The sequence below is a fragment of the Hyperoodon ampullatus genome, assembly GCF_949752795.1.
Source record: "Hyperoodon ampullatus genome assembly, chromosome: 2".
NCBI lineage: Eukaryota > Metazoa > Chordata > Mammalia > Artiodactyla > Ziphiidae > Hyperoodon > Hyperoodon ampullatus.
In genome coordinates this window covers 167200108-167225145 of record NC_136915.1, presented here as the reverse complement: position 1 = coordinate 167225145, position 25038 = coordinate 167200108, and the positions used below count along the sequence as shown (strand labels likewise).

Sequence of the window (25038 nt, the reverse complement as noted above, 5' to 3'; positions counted from 1 at the left end):
ATTATGGTTTTCTCAGGGTATATGCCCAGCAGTGGGATTGCTGGGTCATATGGTAGTTCTATTTTTAGTTTTTTAAGGAACCTCCATACTGTTTTCCACAGTGGCTGTATCAATTTACATTCCCACCAGCAGTGCAAGAGGGCTCCCTTTTCGCCACACCCTCTTCAGAATTTACTGTTTGTAGATTTTTTGATGATGGCCAATCTGACCGGTGGGACGTGATACCTCACTGTAGTTCTGATTTGCATTTCTCTAATGATTACCAATGTCGAGCATCTTTTCATCTGTTTGTTGGCAATCTGTATATCTTCTTTGGAGAAATGTCTATTTAGGTCTTCTGACCATTTTTGGATGTTGTTTGTTTTTTTGATATTGAGCTGCATGAGCTGCTTGTGTATTTCAGAGATTAATCCTTTGTCAGTTGCTTCATTTGCAAATATTTTCTCCCATTCTGAGGGTTGTCTTTTCATCTTGTTTATGGTTTGCTGTGCAAAAGCTTTGAAGTTTCATTAGGCTCCATTTGTTTATTTTTGTTTTTATTTCCATTTCTCTAGGAGGTGGGTCAAAAAGAATCTTACTGTAATTTATGTCATAAAGTGTTCTGCCTATGTGTCCTCTAAGAGTTTTATAGTGTCTGGCCTTTCCTTTAGGTCTTTAATCCATTTTGAGTTTATTTTTGTGTATGGTGTTAGGAAGTGTTCTAATTTCATTCTTTTACATGTAGCTGTCCAGTTTTCCCAGCACACCTTACTGAACAGGATTTCTTTTCTCCATTGTATACTCTTGCCTCCTTTATCAAAGATATGGTGACCATATATGCGTGGGTTTATCTCTGGGCTTCTATCCTGTTCCATTGATCTATATTTCTGTTTTTGTGCCAGTACCATACTGTCTTGATTACTGTAGCTTTGTAGTATAGTCTGAAGTCAGGGAGCCTGATTGCTCCAGGTCCGTTTTTCTTTCTCAAGATTGCTTTGGCTATTCTGGGTCCTTTGCATTTCCATACAAATTGTGCAATTTTTTGCTCTAGTTCTGTGAAAAATGCCACTGGTAGTTTGATAGGGATTGCACTGAATCTGTAGATTGCTTTGGGTAGTACAGTCATTTTCACAATGTTGATTCTTAGAATCCAAGAACATACTATATCCATCTGTTTGCATCATCTTTAATTTCCTTCATCAGTATCTTATAGTTTTCTGCATATAGGTCTTTTGTCTCCTTAGGTAGGTTATTCCTAGGTATTTTATTCTTTTTGTTGCAATGGTAAATGGGAGTGTTTCCTTAATTTCTCTTTCATATTTTTCATCGTTAGTGTTTAGGAATGCAAGAGATTTCAGCGCATTAATTTTGTACCTGCTACTCTACCAAAGTCATTGATTAGCTCTAGTAGTTTTCTGGTAGCATCTTTAGGATTCTCTACGTGTAGTATCATGTCATCTGCAAACAGTGACAGATTTACTTCTTCCTTTCTTATTTGGATTCCTTTTATTTCTTTTTCTTCTCTGATTGCCATAGCTAAAACTTCCAAACTATGTTGAATAATAGTCGTGAGAGTGGGCAACCTTGTCTTGCTCCTGATCTTAGAGGAAATGGCTTCTGTTTTTCACCATTGAGAGTGATGTTGGCTGTGGGTTTGTCATATGCCTTTATTATGTTCAGGTAGGTTCTCTCTATGCCTACTTTCCATAGAGTTTTTATCATAAATGGGTGCTGAATTTTGTTGACAGCTTTTTCTGCATCTATTGAGATTATCATATGGTTTTTATTCAATTTGTTAATATGGTGTATCACATTGATTGATTTGCATATATTAAAGAATCCTTGCATCCCTGGGATAAAACCCACTCGATCATGGTGTATGATCCTTTTAATGTGCTGTTGGATTCTGTTTGCTAGTATTTTGTTGAGGATTTTTGGATCTATGTTTATCAGTGACATTGGTCTGTAGTTTTCTTTTTTTGTGACATCTCTGTCTGGTTTTGGTATCAGGGTGATGGTGGCCTCATAGAACGAGTTTGCGAGTGTTCATCCCTCTGCTATACTTTGGAATAGTTTTTGAAGGATAGGTGTTAGCTCTTCTCTAAATGTTTGATAGAATTCGCCTGCGAAGCCATCTGGTCCTGGGCTTTTGTTTGTTGGAAGATTTTTAATCACAGTTTCAATTTCAGTGTGACTGGTCTGTTTATATTTCCTATTTCTTCCTGGTTCAGTCTTGGAACATTGTCCTTTTCTAAGAATTTGTCTATTTCTTTCCAGTTGTCCATTTTATTGGCATATTGTTGCTTGTAGCAATCTCTCATGGCCCTTTGTATTTCTGCAGGGCAGTTGTTACTTCTCCTTTTTCATTTCTAATTCTGTTGATTTGAGTTTTCTCCCTTTTTTCTTGATGAGTCTGTCTAATGGTTTATCAATTTTATCTTCTCAAAGAACCTGCTTTTAGTTTTGTTTATCTTTTCTACTGTTTCCTTCATTTCTTTTTCATTTATATCTGATCTGATCTTTATGATTTCTTTCCTTCTGCTAACTTTGGTTTTTTTTTTTCTTCTTTCTCTAATTGCTTTACGTGTAAGGTTAGGTTGTTTATTTGAGATGTTTCTTGTTTCTTGAGGTAGGATTGTATTTCTATAAACTTCTCTCTTAGAACTGCTTTTGCTGCCTCCCATAGGTTTTGGGTCATCGTGTTTTGTCATATGTTTCTAGGTATTTTTTAATCTCTTCTTTGATTTCCTCAGTGATCTCTTCTTTATTTAGTAGCATATTATTTAGCCTCCATGTGTTTGTGTTTTTTACAGTTTTTTTCCTGTAACTGACATCTAGTCCCATAGCATTGTGGGAAAAGATACTTGATACGATTTCAATTTTCTTAAATTTACCAAGGCTTGATTTGTGACCCAAGATATGGTCTATCCTGGAGAATGTTCCATGAGCATTTGAGAAGAAAGTGTATTCTGTTGTTTTCCAATGGAATGTCCTATAAATATCAATTAAGTCCATCTTGTTTATGTCTCATTTAAAGCTTGTGTTTCCTTATTTATTTTCATTTTGGATGATCTGTCCATTGGTGAAAGTGGGGTGTGAAAGCTCCCTACTATTATTGTGTTACTGTTGATTTCCCCTTTTATAGCTGTTAGCATTTGCCTTATGTATTGAGATGCTATGTTGGTTGCATAAATATTTACAATTGTTATAACTTCTTCATGGATTGATTCCTTGATCATTATATAGTGTCCTTCTTTTTCTCTTGTAATAGTCTTTATTTTAAAGTCTATTTTATCTGATATGACTATTGCTACTCCGGCTTTCTTTTGATTTCCATTTGCATGGAATATCTTTTTCCATCCTTTCACTTTCAGTCTCTATGTGTCCCTAGGTCTGAAGTGGGTTACATGTAGATGGCATATATATGGATCTTGTTTTTGTATCCATTCAGCAAGCCTGTGTCTTTTGGTTGGAGCATTTAATCCATTCACACTTAAGGTAATTATCAATATGTATGTTCCTATTACCATTTTCTTCATTGTTTTGGGTTTGTTTTTGTAGGTCCTTTTCTTCTCTTGTGTTTCCCACTAAGAAGTTCCTTCAGCATTTGTTGTAGAATTGGTTTGGTGGTGCTGAATTCTCTTAGCTTTTGCTTGCCTGCAAAGCTTTTGATTTCTCCATCGAATCTGAATGAGATCCTTGCCGGGTAGAGTAATCTTGGTTGTAGGGTCTTCCCTTTCATCACTTTAAATATATTGTGCCAGTCCCTTCTCGCTTGTAGAGTTTCTGCTGAGAAATCAGCTGTTAGCCTTCTCGGAGTTCCCTTGTATGTTATTTGTCATTCTTCCCTTGTGACTTTTAATAATTTTGCTTTGTCTTTAATTTTTGTCAATTTGATTACTATGTGTCTCAGCATGTTTCTCCTTGGGTTTATCCTGCCTGGGACTCTCTGCACTTCCTGTACTTGGGTGCCTATTTCCTTTCCCATGTTCGGGAAGTTTTCGACCATAATCTCTTCAAATATTTTCTCGGGTCCTTTCTCTCTACTACTTCTGGGACCCCTATAATGCAAATGTTGGTGCATTTAATGTTGTGCCAGAGGTCTCTTAGGCTGTCTTCATTTCTTTTCATTCTTTTTTCTTTATTCTGTTTTGTGGCAATCAATTCCACCATTCTGTCTTCCAGGTCAGTTATCCGTCCTTCTGCCTCAGTTATTCTGCTGTTGATTCCTTCTAGTGTATTTTTCATTTCAGTTATTGTATCATTAATCTGTTTGTTTGTTCTTTAATTCTTATAGGTGTTTGTTCTCTAATTCTTCTAGGTCTTTGTTAAACATTTCTTGCATCTTCTCGATCTTTGCCTCCATTCTTTTTCCGAGGTCCTGGATCATCTTCACTATCATTATTCTGAATTCTTTTTCTGGAAGGTCGCCTATCTCCATTTCATTTAGTTGTTTTTCTGGGGTTTTATCTTGTTCCTTCATCTGGTACATAGTCCTCTGCCTTTTCATTTTGTCTATCTTACTGTGAATGTGGTTTTTATTCCACAGGCTGCAGGATTGTAGTTCTTCTTGCTTCTGCTGTCTGCCCATTGGTGGATGAGACTACCTAAGAGGCTTGTGCAAGCTTCCTGATGGGAGGGACTGGTGGTGGGTAGAGCTGGGGGTTGTTCTGGTGGGCAGAACTCCGTAAAACTTTAATCTGCTTGTCTGATGATGGGTGGGGCTGAGTTCCCTCCCTGTTGGTTGTTTGCCCTGAGGCAACCCAACACTGGAGCCTACAGGCTCTTTGTTGGGGCTAATGTCAGACTCTGGGAGGGCTCACGCCAAGGAGTACATCCCAGAACTTCTGCTGTCAGTGTCCTTGTCCCAGCGGTGTGCCACAGCCACCCCCCGCCTCTGCAGGAGACCCTCCAACACTAGCAGGTAGATCTTGTTTAGTCTCTTATGGGGTCACGGCTCCTTCCCCCTGGGTCCTGATGTGCACACTACTTTGTGTGTGCCCTTCAAGAGTGGAGTCTCTGTTTCCCCCAGTCCCGTCAAAGTCCTGCAATCCAATCCCACTAGCCTTCAAAGTCTGATTCACTGGGAATTCCTCCTCCCATTGCTGGACCCTCAGGTTGGGAAGCCTGACGTGGGGCTCAGAACCTTCACTCCAGTGGGTGGACTTCTGTGTTATAATTGTTCTCCAGTTTGTGAGTCACCCACCCAGCAGTTATGGGATTTGATTTTATTGTGATTGCGCCCCTCCTACCATCTCGTTGCAGCTTCTCCTTTGTCTTTGATGTGGGGCATCTTTTTTGGTGAGTTCCAGTGTCTTCTTGTCAATGATTGTTCAGCAGTTAGTTGTGATTCTGATGCTCTTGCAGGAGGGAGGGAGTGCACATCCTTCTACTCTGCCATCTTGAACCAATCTCCCAGGTGCCATTCTGAAATCCTCCCTCTAGCTCTTTCGGACCTTTTTTTTCCAACTCTTGTCTTCAGGCTTATCTTCATACACTATTACCATTTTAATTAACCACACCAGTTCGAGGGTGAAAGAAGGGAGGAGTAGTGAAAATTAACTATTGTTGCTGTGAAGGAGACCAAGACTGAAATCAATGTCTACAATGAGGGGTGTTTGTTTTATTTATTACAGGAATTTTAGTTATCCACGTAATCCCTGGGCTGTTCCTAATGAGAATAATGCCCATGTGCTCCCAATTCATCACATTTTTCTTTATCCTAATGAAATCTGATTTAAATGGCTATCAAGAACCAACATATTAAGGAAAAGGGCCACTTAAAGAGTGAGCCATATCTGTAAGTGGGTGGAGAGAGTCCAGCAGCTTTGCATTGGCATGGCAGGTTAAGGAGGAGAAGAAGGTTGTGCCCTGGATATAGAGTCACCTCGGGTGTATGGAAACCATTAATTTCTGGAGTTCTCTCTCATTGTTTTTCCCATCCCTCCCCCATTCACTGCAGGATGGTCCATTAATTATACTTGTGAAAGTATTACCTATAAAGAACCCCAAATTCAAATTTTATTTTCAAGTTGGATATTTTAAAATACTGAACAGGATGCAGATTGTAATAAACACCCTTTAGATACCTTCTTTCCAGTCCAGGCCCATCCCTCACCTCCCACCCTTGTTTATTTGAGGTCTGTTTTCCAAACTAACCCCAGTGGCCCCTGCCTGTCAGGTTTCCTCCCCCTCACAGCCAAACCTGTACTTCTCAAAGCTGGAGATCTGGTTCAAGCTAAGCCAGTTGGATTTCTCCCTTAAGAATTTGAACTGAGGGACAAAGAGCCTGGGAGTTGAGAACTGAGTCATCATAGCCAAGTACTACAGGAAGAGTCCACAAATTCCTACCACTGACATCTCAGAGCTGGCCTGATTCCCACCCTGCTCAAGGTTAGTTTGTCAACTGTTTCTTAGCTTCTGTATACCACCATGATATATTTTCAGTAAGCTCCCCTTTTGCTTAAACTAGTTCAAGTAGGGTTTTGTTACTTTCAACCAAAGAAGTCTTAATTTAACTAAATATGAAATCAATTTCAAAAGAAAAATTCAAATATTTCTGGCATGAAGAAAACATTAGTATGGCCTAAATGAAATCAGATATTCAAAGCTCAATAGAAGCTCCACTATGATTGCTGTCTTTCTAGAAAACAAGCAAAATGTCCCCTCATTATGAATAAACAGATGACATATATCTCCATGACTAGACAACAAGGTACAGTACAACCAAATTTGTAGTAAAGCAAGTACTGTTCTTCGTCACAGAGTTTTCCTGATTCCAAAAATCTAACAGGTTTTAACAAGTTGACAAAAAAGTTATTATCCCTATAATTCATATAATAGCCATTTAAAAGTAAAGCCACAAACTGGTGGTCCGTGAGTCACATCCAATCCACAGATATATTTTGTTTGTCTTGCACTGTATTTTTAAAATTCTGAACTTGTTACCAAGTTTTAAAATTTTTGAATTTTCACCTAAAAATTCAGATTTATGGATCCTCTTTTTAAAAAAACTGACCTCTACATTATTAAATCTAATAGTCAATTTTCAGTCTTCATCTCATTTGATCTCTCAGCCTCATTTGATATAGTTGATCACTTTCTCCTTCTTGAAATATTTTCTTCACTTGGCTCTGAGACACCATTCTTTATTTTCCTCCTATGTGATAGATAACTCAATTCTTTTTTTCCCAGTTTTATTGAGATATAATTGACGTACAGCACTATATAAGTTTAAGGTGTACAGCATAATGACTTGACGTACACATATTGCAAAATGATTACCACAATAAGTTTAGTTAACATACGTCACCTCATATAGTTATAAAAAAATTTTTTTCCTTGTGATAAGCACTTTTAGAATCTACTCTCTTAGCAGCTTTCAAACATACTATAAATATATGACTATATAACTATAGTCATCATGTTGTATACCCAGTATTTATCTTATAACTTGGAAGTGTGTACCCTTTGACCCACTTCTTCAATTCACCCAGCTTCCTCTCCTCACCTCTGGTAACCATCAATCTGATCACTTTTTCTATCCTCAATTCTTTTTGCTAATTCTTCCTCATCTCCCCACCTCTAAATGTTAGATAGCTCAAGACTCAATCCTTGGATGTCTGCACTAATTCCTTAAATTATCAAGTTTCAACACCTTAAATATCAGCTCTATGCTGACAACTCTGAAATGTCTTTCTCCAGTTTGGCCTCCCACCTGCCTTCCGGTCATGTATCTAACTGCCTACTTAGCAGTTCCACTTGGATGTCTAATAGCTTGCTCAAATTTAACCTCTTCAGAAGCAAACTCTTGTCCCTCCCCATATAAATCTTCTCTTCCCCATCCAAGTAAATGGTTACTCTATTTTCAGACTATTTTCTAATTTCAGACTAAAATCCTAGAAGTCATTCCTTCTCTCTAACACTCACTGCATCAACATCTATATGCTCTCTCTTCAAAACCTATCAAGAGTCTGACCATTTCTCACCACTTTCACTCATCCAAGCCACTGTCATCTCTTGCCTACATTATTGTAATCACCTCCTAACTGGATTCCCTGGCTTGCTCTTGACCCCTTACAGCCTGTTCTCAACACATCAACAGATGATCGTTTCCAAGTATAAGTTAGATCATGTCTCTTCTCTCTTCAAAACCTTTCAATCTGTTTCCATCTAATTCAGAGTAGAAGCCAAAGTCCTTACAATGACCTACAAAGTTCTGCAAACTCAGGCTCTCCACAACTGCTCAGGCTTCATCTCCTCCCTCCATCATTGGTCGGGCCACAGGGGCCTTTGTGATGTTCCTTGAACATAACACACCTCAGGGCATTGCACTTGCCTTCTCCTGGGTATCTATATGGCATGCTCCCACACTTATTTCAGATCTCTTTCCAAAGGAAACTTATTAGAGCAGTCTTCCCTAACCACCCACATAAAATAGCTGCCTAACTATATTCCCTTTTTTCACCTTTTCTCCATATAGCATTTGTCACCATCTGATAGACTATACATTTACTCATGGGTGTGTTTATTGCCAATTTCTATCCGTATAATACAAAGTCCATGAAAGCAAGGACTTATTTATTTTGCTCACTGCCATATCCCCAAACCTAGAACAGTCTCTGGCACAGAGGCTAAGATGGAATTGGTAATAATCAGGTAACATAGATAACTCATCCTAAGCAGATAAGCAATTATAAAAAATATCTTTGCCCTTTAGGCTCAAAATGAAATCTACTCTTCTGGGTTTTGCTAGGCCTCCATTTTGACTTACCCTTCACTGGCCATTAAAGGATTCTTGCTTTGGATAAGTTTTTTTGTTAATCTTGCATTAGGGAGTGGAAAAAATGAAAAACAATTATTGAACCTGAGCTAGAATAGAAGATAGAATCTTTACCTTGAAGAACTCAATGAGAACATCTTTATTTTCTAGCCAAATGATATTATGAAGATATTTGTCAGGAGTAGGGGGCGGAATTGCCGTTGGAAAGTTATTCAGTGATTTTATTTTTGCAAGAAGCACCTAAAAGAAACAATCAAAATAATGGTGATCAGATCCTGTAACAGAAAAGGGACATTAGGTAAAAATGAAGGAAATCTAAATAAAATACTGTTATGCAAATCTAACCATGATTTTGACTCAGAGCTTCTCTCATCCTATTTAAATTGTCCTCTAACCATTTTTTTGGCCCTATTCTCCCCCTTATTACTATCTTTATTACTATTTCCACTGGTATATTAACTCATATTGAATTTATCATTTTTATAATCCAATTAACAGTTGTAGTCTACCCTATCTTAAACTCAAATTATCTAAAATTCACAGTTGATTACCATATGATTTAATGCCACTTTCTCTCAAATTTTCTTTCATGTGAATAATTTCCTTCTCTAAGTTCTTCTAATTTTGGAGGATATATTTCTAGCTTTGTAGCCTCTTAGAAACCTTCTCTGACTCCCCCCACCGGGTAAGAGATAATCACTTATCTGCCTTATTCCCATGGTATCTCTAACAAATCTCCCTTATGGAACTCATTACATTGTAGTATTATTATTTTTACTTATCTGTTACATGTAACCTTTGTTGATTGGCTGAATAAGTGACTAAATGAAAAAAAGAGGAAGAGTCCATGGACTTTTCAAGACCCCATGGCATGTTGTAGGTGTTCAACAAATATTTACTCAGCTAAACTGGCTAGATTTACCTAGCTCTTTATGACCTGGGATTGATAATTATATCTCTTTAGCTGACAATTAGGCAGTTAGTAGGCATTCAATAAATAACTGTTGAATGATTGATTTACCCATTACCTTTCTAAATAAACCTATAGGAAAAAATAAGACTCTCTCTTCATAAGGGCTATTCTTTATTTATTTTAACTAATGGGTATCAAGCATTCAATTGAATCTTATACAATATCCAAAGAAGGGAACAATATACAAAAATACAAAACACAATGTGCACAGAGGTGTAACCTGAAGAATACTGTAAAGCAGTCTTTTTCGCCCCTTTGACAGACACTAAGGAGAAATCATATTACCCATTTAGTCCTGTGCCATGACCTTATAGAGACTAATGAGGTAGAGCTATAACAGGGAAAGCTGGCCTGTCCCACGCCCACTTCCCTTCTGGGGCCATGGAGAGGGATTATATGCAGGAAATATCCAGAAGCACAGTCCATGTGGCCTGTGGCTGAAAGGGACCAGTGACAAGGAAAAGCATGTGACACCAAGGAGCAGCTTATCCTTGGGAATACACAGGCAGAATGTGGGACCAGAACTTCCATTTTTCTTCTTTATGCTAGGAAGCCGATAGACCCTTGTACAGAATAGAAAAAAACTTTCCTATTTTCACAATTTGCAGTCTAGATGGTAGAAGTGATAGAGTGGTAGGATTAAACATTAAACATTTTTCCTCTGTCTTATGTTCCTAATTTTTTTTGCAAATTTATAACTTTTCAAAAGTCCATTTATCAGCTAACCACTTAGGGTGTCTTCCCTGTTCCTCTCAGAACTGTTCCCTCCCTGATCTTCACCAACACACACACACACACACACACACACACACACACACACACACACACACACACGATGGTCCCCTCCTGTCTATGTTAACATTAGGAAATTACCACCTCCATTGCCACAGCTGGTGGGCCTGGGCACTACATATTCCACCAATGGACAGACAGGCAGAAAAACCTAATGACTTTGTAGAGGGAGCCAAAAAAAGATTCCACAGAGGGGCAACCCTAATAAGAAATGGAAAATCTGAAAGCTTTCTAGGTCATTGTTCAAGTCCCTTCCTGAGGCCTAGCCATGTGGTCTGGTTACCATGGGATCTGTAAAGTGCTCTGTGTCCTTATAATAAATCCTCCAACTCCATTTCTTTGCTAAACCTAGCTCAGATTGGTTCTGTTACTTGCAACCAAGTGGTTTTGACATGGAGTGAACCAGGTAGTGCTGGCACTAGTTGCCATTGGCATTAACAAAGACTTAGGCAATTACAAAGTTTACAACTGTCATGACTCACCCTTTTCCCAATCTCCCTCACTAATTACACTCTGCTAGAGTAGCACTGCAGGCTTGAGTGTTCGGCTTATGGAATCCAGCAATATGGAAAATTGCTTTCTTACCTTATTCATCTCAATGCCCTCATGTTTATCAATAATGCCTCTTGACCAAAGGAAGGTGAGGCTTTCCAGAGCTTTAGCAATCACGTTCCGGATTGCCTGCTTAGTCTTCAAAGCAATGACAACATCCCGACCCTCATGCTCTATGAGTCCTGAAGCAAATAAAATTATCAGTAAGCAAACAATTCAGTAACCACAATAATAACAAAGATTTGCATAATAGTTTATAATTTCCAAAGTATTTACACAATATCCTTTCATTCCTGTCTCATATAGAACTTGTGAGACCAGTAGGACTAAAGTTATTTTCATCTTTATTTTACAGATGAGAGAATTGAAAAAAGGCTTCCTTCACCAGCTAAGAGAAAATCACTCCATCTTATTCCCATGGCATCTCCTACATATCTACATTATGAACTCATTACATTGTTTTTTGTTTTTTGCGGTACGCGGGCCTCTCTGTTGCGGCCTCTCCCGTTGCGGAGCACAGGCTCCGGACGCGCAGGCTCAGCGGCCATGGCTCACGGGCCCAGCAGCTCCGCAGCATGTGGGATCCTCCCGGACCAGGGCACAAACCCGTGTCCCCTGCATCGGCAGGCGGACTCTCAACCACTGCGCCACCAGGGAAGCCCTGAACTCATTACATTGTAATATTATTATTTTTCCTTATTTGTCTCATCCTCCATATTATATAACTTTTGGTGGGTGGATGAACAAATGACTGAATAAAAGTGCCCCTGGACTTTCACTGGTGGGTCTTTCTGAGCTCAAATCTCATATTTTTCCTCTTTAACAAGCATGAGAAGTCAAGCGATTGACTGGGAGTCAAGGCTTAAACTGCATCTGTTTCATCCTTGTAATCCTAACCTTGAGCACAACACCTGACATCTGGAAGGTACTCAATCATTTTTTAACTGAAATGAGCTGAGCAGTGAAATGAAGGACAGCATGGTGGAGAACATAGGTTTTAGTGTCTGATACACCTGGGCTTGAGATCTAGCTCACCACTTACCAGCCATAGGACCTCAGGGGAGTTAACCTTTCTAAGCCTCAGTTTCATTATCTATAAAATGAAGATGATAATAGTATTTGCCTCATGGAGCAATTATACGGATTAAATGAAATAATGCATATAAAGCCATTAACACAATTCCTGATATAATTAGCATTCAGTAATAGGTTGCAGTAACCACACAGGAACAGGCACTCCCTTTCATATGACTGAATCAAGAAAACTTTGTAATATTCCATAGTGATCTAAAACATAAGATAGCAACTCCTAGGCCCCTAATCTTTAAAAGCACGGAAATAAAAATCTGCTTAATACATAAATGGAAACAATGAGTCCTGGATTTTCTGACACTGCCAAAATATTCTGACCTATTGTCTCCAAACTTACAATTTCGTTCATTAGACCATGTTCTTTCAGTTTTGATGTGGAAAGTATGATCCTCATAAATCCATATGGCATCTTACAATGTGGTTATGAATACAAAGTGGTTTTGCTTTATTTATTTTACATTAACGTCCATTTGTTAGAATGTTACCATATGCCAGGCTCTCTACTAGATACTTTTGCACACACTGAGAGCTTGGCCCACAGCCCCCATATGAGAAAAACAGACCCGAGAAGTTTTGTATAAAATCCTAGGACTCCCCTGTACATTACAACTCCAGCAGAGTGACTCTCGATGCTCAAGAAATGACATCCCTTGCAGCTCCACGTTCCTTTGCAAAGTAAAGCAAAACAAAAACAACACCCCTCTGTCAAAGGTAATCTTCATGTGTCTTTTTCTTACAACCTTAAGGCAGGGGTCCCCAACCCCCGGGCCATGGAACAGTACCAACCCATGGCCTGTTAGGAACCAGGCTACACAGCAGGAGGTGAGCGGCAGGCAAGCGAGCAAAGCTTCATCTACATTTACAGCCATTCCCCATCACTTGCATTATCGCTTGAGCACCATCTCCTGTCAGATCAGTAGCGGCATTAGATTCTCATGCAAGTGTGAACCCTACTGTGAACAACACATGCAACAGATCTAGGTTGCATGCTTCTTATGAGAATCCAATGCCTGATGATATGAGGTAGAGCTGAGGCGGTGATGCTAGTGCTGGGGAGCGGCTGCAAATACAGATTATCATTAGCAGAGAGGTTTGACTGCACAGAAACCATAATAAATCAATTGCTTGCAGACTCAAATCAAAACCCTATCAGTGGGCTTCCCCGGTGGCGCGGTGGTTGAGAGTCCGCCTGCCGATGCAGGGGACACGGGTTCGTGCCCTGGTCCGGGAAGATCCCACATGCCATGGAGCAACAAAGCCCGTGAGCCATGGCCAGTGAGCCTGTGCATCCGGAGCCTGTGCTCTGCAACGGGAGAGGCCACAACAGTGAGAGGCCCGCATACCGCAAAAAAAAATAAAAAAATAAAAAACCCTATCAGTGAGTGGCAAGTGACAATTAAGCTGCATCTGGTGGCAGGCTATATAGTGGCAGGCGGGTTGAGGTACTTCAATTGTACAGCTGCATCTGGGGGCAGGCTTTAAGTCAGAATCCGACAGTTATTTTAGGCTGTGCATGGCCCGCCCGTTATTTTATTTTATTTTATTTTTTGCCCATTATTTTATTCTCCACCTCCATCTGCACCTCTTTCCCGCACTCTGCACTTGTCTCAATCACAGTTTTGGTAAGCCCACAAGCTAACCCTAGCCAAAATGAGTAAAACACAAGCATCACTGGAGAGCTTCTTTGAAAAGGGGCAAAGACCCAATGATGATACAGCAGAAGACTCTAAGACTGCCAACAAAAAGAAAGATGCATTTAAAAGAAAATACTGGGGGTGGGGGGGGGCAGAGTCAAGATGGCAGCATGGGAGGACACAGAGTTCACATCGCCCCACAACTAGGGCACCTGCTGGACACTGGTGGGGGAACTCAATGCCCAAGGAGGTGGGAAGAACCCCTGAGTGACCGGATAGGAGTGAGGGAGAGTGAGGGGGAAGGAGAAGTGGAGGCTGGACAGGACCAGCACCACTGAGGGGTGGCTGGGAGAGGGGAGGGGTTCCCATGCCTGCAGGGACCCTCAGGGATGCAGAAGATCAGAGGGAACCACATCTAGTATTTTTCCTGCCCAATCAGCCCACAAGAAGCCTGCTGGGCTTCCAGGCTGAGCCCTTCACCCTCCAAGGCCCCCTCTGAACGACGCTGGTCCTGGGGGGTGGGGCGAGACAAAAAGGAGCAGACAGGTAGGGGCCCTCCAGGATTGGAGGATCAGGGGAAGTACTGTGAGTGTTTTCCTCGCACACTCGGGCCCTGGGAAGCCTGCTCCTGGGCCTGATCCTCCGCCTCCAAGGCTCCCTCCAGCTGCGGGGGTCCTAGGGGCATGGGATGGGGGGGTAGAAGAAGAGAGGCCAGTGGGAAGGGACCCTCTGGGATCAGAGGTGGGGGGAACATGCCTAGCGTTTCCCCCACCCACTGGTGCCAAGGGAGCCTGCTGGGGTCCTGGACCTGGTCCTCTGCCCTCTGAGGCCAGAGGCACTCCTGGGCCCCTCCTGCCACATTGAGCCTAACCCTCACCCCCCACCCACCTAGGGCCTTTTCAGGCCCTGTGGGACCTAAGCATAGCCCCAACAACTGCCTAAACCCCACCCCAGCCTAAGCCTCACACCCAACAGCCAAGGCCTTTTCCCCTTTTTTTTCTCCTCTTTTTCACTATTGTGATTCTGTTTCACCTTCCAGTTGTTGTTTCATCTATTTTTTCATTTTTTCTAACATATCTGTTAGTTTTCTGATCTTATTTTCTGTTTTACTCTTTGATATCGTTCTGCTCCTTTTTTTTTTTTTTTTTCTTTTTCTGCCCTGCAAGGTTTGCAGGATCTTGATTCATGAGCCAGGGGTCGGGCCTGAGCTCCTGCAGTGGGAACTCTGAGTCCAAACCATGGGACTAACAGAGAACCTCAGACCCCAGGGAATATTCATCAGAGTGAGATCTCCCGGAGGTTCTCATCTTTGCAACAAGACCCAGCTCTACCTAACAGCCTACAAACTCCAGTGCTGGAAGCCTGAGGCCAAACAACCAGTAAGACAGGAACAAAATCCCACCCATCAGAAAAAAAAAAACAATGAGGTGACAAAAATATATGTCACAGATGAAGGACCAAGGTAAAAACTTACAAGACCAAATAAATGAAGAGGAAATAGGCAATCTACCTGAAAAAGAATTCAGAGTAATGATAGTAAAGATGATCCAAAATCTTGGAAATAGAATGGAGGCACAGATTGAGAAAATAAGAGAAATGTTTAACAAAGATCTAGAAGAACTAAAGAACAAACAGAGATGAACAACACAATAATTGAAATGAAAAATACACAAGAGGGAATCAAGAGCAGAATAAATTAGGCAGAAGAATGAATAAGTGAGCTGGAAGACAGAATGGTGGAAATAACTGCCGAGGAGCAGAATAAAGAAAAAACAATGAAAAGAATTGAAGACAATCTTAGAGAGCTCTGGGACAACACTAAACTCACCAAAATTCAAATTATAGGGGTCCCAGAAGAAGAAGAGAAAAAGAAAGAGTCTGAGAAAATATTTGAAGAGATTATAGGTGAAAACTTCCCAAACTTGGGAAAGGAAATAGTCACCCAAATCCAGGAAGTGCAGAGGTTTCTTAGGATAAACCCTAAGAAAAACCAAGACACATATTAATCAAACTAACAAAAATTAAATTCAAAGAAAAAATATTAAGAGCAGCAAGAGAAAAACCAAAAATAATATACAAAAGAATCCCCATAAGGTTATCAGCTGGTTTTTCAGCAGACACTCTGCAGGCCAGAAGGGAGTGGCAGGATATACTAAAAGCGATGAAAGAGAAAAACCTACAACCAATATTACTCTACCCAGCAAGGATCTCATTCAGATTCGATGGAGAAATCAAAAGCTTTACAGACAAGCGAAAGCTAAGAGAATTCAGCACCACCAAACCAGCTTTACAACAAATGCTAAAGAAACTTCAGTAGGTGGGAAACACAAGAGAAGAAAATGACCCACAAAAACAAACCCAAAACAATTAAGAAAATGGTGATAGGAAAATACATATCGGTAATAACCTTGAATGTAAATGGATTAAATACTCCAACCAAAAGACACGGGCTCACTAAATGGATACAAAAACAAGACCCATATATATGCTGTCTATAAGAAACCCACTTCAAACCTAGGGACACATACCGACTCAAAGTGAAGGGATGGAAAAAGATATTCCATGCAAATGGAAATCAAAAAACAGCTGGAGTAGCAATAGTCATGTCAGATAAAATAGACTTTAAAATAAAGACTGTTACAAGAGATAAGGAAGGACACTACATAATGATCAAGGGATCAATCCAAGACGAAGATATAACAATTATAAATATTTATGCACCCAACAAAGGAGCACCTCAATACATAAGGCAAATGCTAACAGCCATAAAAGGGGAAATCGACGGTAACACAGTAATAGTAGGGGACTTTAACACCACACTTACACAAATAGACAGACCATCCAAACAGAAAATAAATAAGGAAACACAAACTTTAAATGACACAACAGACCAGAAAGATTTAACTGATATTTATATGACATTCCACCTGAAAGTGGCAGAATACACTTTCTTCTCAAGTGCACAAGGAGGATTCTCCAGGACAGATCATGTCTTGGGTCACAAATAAAGCCTCGGAAAATTGAAGGAAATTGAAAGCGTATCAAGCATTGTTTCTTTCTTTTTTTTTAATAGATCTTTATTGGAGTATAATTGCTTCACAATACTGTGTTAGTTACTGTTGTACAACAAAGTGAATCAGCCATATGCATACATATATCACCATAACCTCTCCCTCTTGCACCTCCCTCTCACCCTCCCTACGCTACCTCTCTAGGTCATCGGAAAGCACTGAGCTGATCTCCCTATACTATGCTGCTTCCCACTAGCTCGGTAGTGTATATATGTCGATATGAAGCATCTTTTCTTACCACAACTCTATGAGATTAGAAATCAATTACAGGAAATAAAAACTGTAAAAAACACAAATATATGGAGGCTAAACATGCACTACTACATAACCAAGAGATCACAGAAGAAATTAAAAAATACACAGAAACAAACAACAACGAAAACAGGACCACCCAAAACCTATGGGATGCAGCAAAAGCAGTTCTAAGAGGGAAGTTTATAGCAACTCAATCTCACCTCAAGAAACAAGAAAAATCTCAAATAAACAATCTAACCTTACACCTCAAGGAACTAGAGAAAGAAGAACAAACAAAACCCAAAGTTAGTAGATGGAAAGAAATCATAAAGATCAGAGCAGAAATAAATGAAATAGAAATGAAGAAAACAATAGCAAAGATCAACAAAACTGAAAGTTGGATCTTTGAGAAGATAAACAAAACTGATAAACCTTTAGCCAGACTGATCAAGAAAAAAAGGGAGTGGACGCAAATCAATAAAATTAGAAATGAAAAAGGAGAAATCACAACTGACACTGCAGAAATACAAAGGATTATAAGAGACTACTACAAACAACTATATGCCAATCAAATGGACAACCACGAAGAAATGGACAAATTCGTGCAAAGGTACAATTTTCCAAGACTGAACCAGGAAGAATTAGAAAATATAAACAGACTTATCACAAGTAAAGAAATTGAAACTGTAATTAAAAATCTTCCAACAAACAAAAGTCCAGGACTAGATGGCTTCACAGGCGAATTCGATCAAACAATTAGAGAAGAGCTAACACCTATCCTTCCCAAACTCTTCCAAAAGACTGCAGAGGGAGGAACACTCTCAAATTCGTTCTACAAGGCCACCATCACCCTGAAAACCAAAATCAGACAAAGATATCACAAAAAAAGAAAATTAGAGACCAGTATCACTGATGAACATAGTTGCAAAAATCCTCAACAAAATACTAGCAAACAGAATCCAACAACACACTAAAAGGATCATACACCATGATCAAGTGGGATTTATCCCAGGGATGCGAGGATTCTTCAATATATGCAAATCAATCAATGCGATACATCATATTAACAAATTAAGGAATAAAAACCATATGATCATCTCAATAGAGGCAGAAAAAGCTTTTGCCAAAATTCAACACACATTTATGATAAAAATCTCTAGAAAATGGGCATAGAAGGAACTGACCTCAACATAATAAAGGCCATATATGACAAACCCACAGCAAACATCATTCTCAATGGTGAAAAACTGAAAGCATTTCCTCTAAGATCAGGAAGAAGACAAGGATGTCCACTCTTGCCACTATTATTCAACATAGTTTTGGAAGTCCTAGCCACAGCAATCAGAGAAGAAAAAGAAATAAAAGGAATCCAAATTGGAAAAGAAGTAGTAAAACTGTCACTGTTTGCAGATGACAAGATACTACACATAGATAATCCTAAAGATGCCACCAGAAAACTACTAGAGCTAATGAATGAATTTGGTAAGGTTGCAGGATACAAAATTAATGCACAGAAATCTCTGGCATTCCTATACACTAACAACAAGAAATCTGAAAGAGAAATTAAGGAAACAATCTCATTTACCATTGCAACACAAAGAATAAAATACCTAAGAATAAACCTACCTAAGCAGGCAAAAGACTTGTACTCAGAAAACTATAAAACACTGATGAAAGAAAACAATGATGACATAAACAGATGGAGAAATATACCATGTTCTTGGATTGGAAGAATCAATATTGTGAAGACGACTATACTACTGAAAGAAATCTACAGATTCCATGCAATTCCTATCAAACTATCAATGGCATTCTTCACAGAATTAGAACAAAAAATTTTACAGTTTATATGGAAACACAAAAGACCCCGAATAGCCAAAGTAATCTTGAGAAGGAAAAATGCAGCTGGAGGAATCAGGTTCCCCAACTTCAGACTATATTACAAAGCTACAGCAATCAAGACAGTATGGTACTGGCACAAAAACAGAAATATACATCAGTGGTACAGGACAGAAAGTCCAGAGATAAACCCACACATCTATAGTCACCTAACTTATGACAAAGGAGGCAAGAACATAAAATGGAGAAAACACAGCCTCTTCAATAAGTGATTCTGGGAAAACTGGACAGCTACATGTAAAAGAATGAAATTAGAACACTCCCCACCACCATACACAAAAATAAACTCAAAATCGATTAAAGAACTAAATGTAAGACTGGACACTATAAAACTCTTAGAGGAAAACATAGGAAAAACACTCTTTGAGATAAACCACAGCAAGATCTTTTTGGATCCACCTCCTAGAGTAATGAAAATAAAAACAAAAATAAACAAATGGGACCTAATTAAACTTAAAAGCTTTTGCACAGCAAAGGAAGCCATAAACAAGATGAAAAGACAACCCTCAGAATGGGAGAAAATATTTGCAAACGAAGCAACGGACAAAGGATTCATCTCCAAAATATACAAAGAGCTCATGGAGCTCAATATCAAAAAAAACAAACAATTAAACTAAAAACTGGGTGGAAGACCTAAATAGACATTTCTCCAAAGAAACAGATGGCCAAGAGGCACATGAAAAGGTGCTCAACATCACTAATTATTAGAGAAATGCAAACCAAAACAACAATGAGGGCTTCCCTGGTGGCGCAGTGATTGATAGTCCGCCTGCCGATGCAGGGGACATGGGTTCGTGCCCCAGTCTGGGAAGATCCCACATGCCACGGAGCAGCTGCGCCCGTGAGCCATGGCCACTGAGCCTGAGCGTCTGGAGCCTGTGCTCCGCAATGGGAAAGGCCACAACAGTGAGAGGCCCGCGTACCACAAAAGAAAAAAAAAAAAACTACAATGAAGTATCACCTCACACTGGACAGAATGGCCATCATCAAAAAATCTACACACAACAAATGCTGGAGAGGGTGTGGAGAAAGGGGAACCCTTTTGCACTGTTGGTGGGAATGTAAATTGATACAGCCACTGTGGAGAGCAGTATGCAGGTTCCTTAAAAACTATAAATATAACTACCATATGACCCAGCAATCCCACTACTGGGCATATATCCTGAGAACACCATAATTCAAAATGACACATGGGGGCTTCCTTGGTGGCACAGTGGTTAAGAATCCGCCTGCCAATGCAGGGGACAAGGGTTCAAGTCCTGGTCCCGGAAAATCCAACATGCCACAGAGCAACTAAGCCTGTGCGCCATAACTCCCGAGCCTGCGCTCTGGAGCCCGTGTGCCACAACTACTGAATCCCATGTGCCACAACTAGTGAATCCCGCATGCCACAACTACTGAAGCCCGCGTGCCTAGAGCCCATTCTCCGCAACAAGAGAAGTCACCACAATGAGAAACCCGCGCACCGCAACGAAAAGTAGCCCCCACTCTCCGCAACTACAGAAAAGACTGCATGCAGCAACAAAGACCCAACACAGCCAAAGATAAATAAATTTAAATAAAATTGAAAAAAAAGGACACATGTACCCCAATGTTCATTGCAGCACTATTTATAATAGCCAGGACATGGAAACAACCTAAATGTCCAACAACAAATGAATGAATAAAGCAGATGCGGTACATATATACAATGGAATATTACTCAGCCATAAAAAGGAACGAAATTGGGTCATTTGTAGAGATGTGGATGGACCTAGAGTCTGTCATACAGAGTGAAGTAAGCCAGAAAGAGAAAAACAAATATTGTATAGTAACGCATATATGTGGATTCTAGAAAAATGGTACAGATGAACCTATTTGCAGGGCAGGAATATAGATGTAGACGTAAAAAACAGACATATGGGGCTTCCCTGGTGGCGCAGTGGTTGAGAGTCCGCCTGCCGATGCAGGGGACACGGGTTCGTGCCCCAGTCTGGGAGGATCCCACATGCCGCGGAGCGGCTGGGCCCGTGAGCCATGGCCGCTGAGCCTGCGCGTCCGGAGCCTGTGCTCTGCAATGGGAGAGGCCACAACAGTGAGAGGCCCGCGTATCACATACTGCAAAAAAAAAAACAAAAAAAACAGACATATGGACATGGCGTGGGGGGAAGCGGAGGGTGGGACGAATTGGGAGATTAGGTTTGACATAAATACACTACCATGTGTAAAATAGATTGCTAGTGGGAACCTTCTGTATAGTACAGGGAGCTCAGCTCGGTGCTCTGTGACGACCTAGATGGGTGGAATGGGGGCAGTGGGAGGGGGACCAAGAGGGAGGGGATACAGGTATACATAGAGCTGATTCACTTCATTGTACAACAGAAACTAACACAACATTGTAAAGCGATTATACTCCAATAAAAATTTAAAAATTAAAAAAAAAGAAAGAAAAGAAAATTCAAGTCTTACTTAAATTACAGGTTCATTGCAACAGGTGATTCACATTCTCCAAGCCCACTTTGTATATGTGGTGACCTGCTATCCAATGAAACTATGAAACCTTCAAAACTGCTTTGCCACATGGAGACCAAGCATGCTGCATTAAAAGATACGCCTTTGGAGTTTTCAAAAGAAAAAAGTGTGAACACGAAGAACAGAAGCAATTATTGAAGGCCACCACTTCATCAAATGTGTCTGCACTGAGAGCATCATTCTTAGTGGCCAACCACATTGCTAAAGCTAAGAAGCCCTTTACTATTGGTGAAGAGTTGATCCTGCTGCTGCTAAGGACATTTGTCATGAACTTTTAGGAGAGGCTGCAGTTCAAAAGGTGACACGTGTTCCTCTTTTGGCTAGCACCATAACTAGATGAATTGGTGAAACAGCAGAGGTTAGTGAGGCACAATTGTTAGAGAAGATTAATGAGTCACCATGGTACACAATCCAGGTTGACGAGTCTACTGATGTTGACATCAAGGCAACAATGCGTGTTTTTGTGCAATATATATTTCAGGAGGATGTGCATGAGGATATGTTATGTGCACTTTTGTTGCCAACCAACACCACAGCTGCAGAACTATTCAAGTCGCTGAATGATTACACATCAGGAAAACTGAATTGGTCATTTTGTGTCAGTATATGCATGGATGGAGCAGCTGCCACGACTGGACGGCTTTCTGGTTTCACTACTCGGGTCAAAGAGGTCGCTTCTGAATGTGAGTCTACGCACTGTGTCATCCACAGAGAAATGCTGGCTAGCCGAAAAATGTCACCTGAACTTAACAACATTTTGCAGGATATGATTAAAATTATCAACTACATTAAAGTACATGTCCTTAACTCACGTCTGTTCACGCAGCTCTGTGAGGAGATGGACGTAGGGCACACACAGAAGTGAGATGGCTTTCTAAAGGTAGATCACTGGCCAGAGTTTTTGAATTACAAGAGCCACTCCAGAGATGTCTTTTAGAAAAACAGTCACCACTGGCAGCACATTTCAGTGACACAGACTGGGTCACAAAACTTGCTTACTTGTGTGACATATTCAACCTGCTCAATGAACTCAATCTGTCACTTCAGGGTAGAACGACAACTGTGTTCTAGTAGGCAGATAAAGTGGCTGCGTTCAAAGCCAAACTGGAATTATGGGGAAGATGAGGAAACATTGGGATCGCTGACATGTTTTAAACATTAGCAGAGATTTTGAAAGAGACTGAGCCAGGGCCTTCTCTCTCGCACCTGGTGTATGATCACCTACCTCAGCTTTCAGAAGAGTTTGAGCATTACTTCCCAACCACAAAAGACCCCCAAACTGGGAAGGAATGGATCTGGGACCCATTTGTAAATAAGCCAGGTGAATCAACTTTGTCCATGCTAGAAGAGGATCAACTGCTTGAGGTCGCAAATGATGGCGGTCTTAAAAGTATGCTTGAGACAACTTCAAATCTCCATACATTATGGATTAAAGTCAAGGCAGAATACCCTGAGATTGCCACAAAAGCACTGAAAAGGCGGCTTCCATTTCCAACATCCTATCTTTGTGAAGCAGGATTTTCTGCAGTGACAGCCACCAAAATGAGATGACGGAGTAGACTGGACATAAGCAACACAATGTAATAATAATAAAGTGCACAATAAATGTAATGCACTTGAATCATCCCGAAACCATCTCCCACCCCCCGTCTGTGGAAAAATTGTTTTCCAAGAAACTGGTCCCTGGTGCCAAAAAGGTTGGGGACCACTGCCTTAAGGAATCTGATCTTGCCACCTTAATACACTTTCTGCACTCTTCATTTTTTCTTTTATGCTTCCATAGCAAATAATAGAACTCCTCTAACTTTCTGCAATTATCTATTGACATGCTCACACTTCCCACCAGGATCTACATGTTATGTACACCTGGCCCATTAAATGGGTTCAATAAATGCTTATTGAATGAATAAACAAATGAGTGAATGACTGAATGAAAGCATGAACTTGTCTTCCTTTGGTTAAATTATGGGATGATAAGGTGTGATTTCAGGAAATTAGATATTCCAACTACTTACCTAGTTCTTTGACAGCATCTCGTTTGTTGGTTTCCAAAATTTCATATAATTTCTGTGAGAAGTTAAGAAACACATTAATTTTTAATTACACCAAGTGCATTACTGGCTTTAAAATCTGAGAAAAAGAAGTATGGTAGGGGCTTCCCTGGTGGCACAGTGGTTACGAATCTGCCTGCCAATGCAGGGGACACAGGCTCGGGCCCTGGTCCAGGAAGATCCCACATGCCACGGAGCAAGTAAGCCCATGCACTACAACTACTGAGCCTGTGGTATAGAGCCCACGTGCCCCAACTACTGAAGCCCATGTGCCTAGAGCCCGTGCTCCACGACAAGAGAAGCCACCGCAATGAGAAGCCTGCGCACCACAACAAAGAGTAGCCCCCGCTCGCCGCAACTAGAGAAAGCCCGCGTGCAGCAACGAAGACCCAACGCAGCCAAAAATAAATAAATTAAATAAATAAATAATTTTTTAAAAGAAGTACGGTAGAAGAAGTCTCACTTAGATTAGCGTTTGGGTGAGATATTTAGCTCAAATCTTCCCTCTCTGTCAATTCTGCTGCTTTCCCCAGGCTCACACTCATAGTGCAATGGATGTTGTGTAGTAGCTTACATAACTACTGTGCCTAATATTTCTTAGAAAAGACAAGTGTACACTCCACTGTGCATCAAGGAGAATTCTCATAGATAGTGTGCCACGAGAGGGTGGCCAACAGAGAAGGTGTTTGGGGAGCCAGTCTATCGGGAATGCAAAAATGAGTGGAATAATGAGAAAATATGGTGTCAAGTAGGTCATGTTTCCTACAGATAACTCCTGACATAACTGAAGAAAGAGGTCCACTCTGGGCTAACCAATCTGTTCATTCATGCAATAGGTATTTGTCCAATTCCCACCATGTCCCAGGCATGGCTCTACATGGAGCTTGCCCTCTAGGTTTGAGTCCTTCTGGAGCTTCCACTTGGCCACATCAACAGCCCTGGGACTAAACAACTGACAGTTCTCTAGGACAGTCAGGTACGGATGGCTGAAATTCTGCACCCAAATCATGCATGGTACCTTCCTATTTACAAGGAACAACTGGTTTGTTATCTAAAATTTAAGCAGTTAAAGTTAACTGTGTGTTGTTTTGTTTAGAGAAGTCAGGTTAATCACTCATTTTGGATATAAGAATGAAGTATACAATTTTTTTTTTTTTTTTGCCACCGAACATCTTGCGAGATCTTAGTTCCCAGACCAGGGATGGAACCCGTGCCCTTGGCAGTGAAAGCACAGAGTCCTAACTACTGGACCGTTAGGGAATTCCCTGAGTATACAATTTTTATTAAATTGTTTCTTCTCACTTGATAACACTGAATCAGCAATGGGAAGGTACCAAATTATTAGCCTGCACATGACACCTACATACTGTGCTCCATCCCCGCTTGCAACAGTTCATAGACACCAGCTAAGCCCCCTTCATACTACCAGCTCTGTAAAATTGCCACAGAATGACCTTGCATAAGACAC

At 40.5% G+C, this 25038-nt stretch overlaps 1 protein-coding gene across 1 annotated transcript in view; it reads right to left on the bottom strand.

Annotated features, from left to right (window-relative positions):
• Positions 1 to 25038, bottom strand: part of SLC9C2 (solute carrier family 9 member C2 (putative)) — a gene marked incomplete at both ends in the record, with an annotated part of 105685 nt that overhangs the window by 19424 nt on the left and 61223 nt on the right. The window contains 3 exons of the mRNA XM_079723798.1: positions 8876 to 9001; positions 11112 to 11260; positions 23535 to 23586. Coding sequence (XP_079579924.1) covers positions 8876 to 9001; positions 11112 to 11260; positions 23535 to 23586 — 327 coding nt within the window. The remainder of the gene's footprint in view (positions 1 to 8875; positions 9002 to 11111; positions 11261 to 23534; positions 23587 to 25038) is intronic.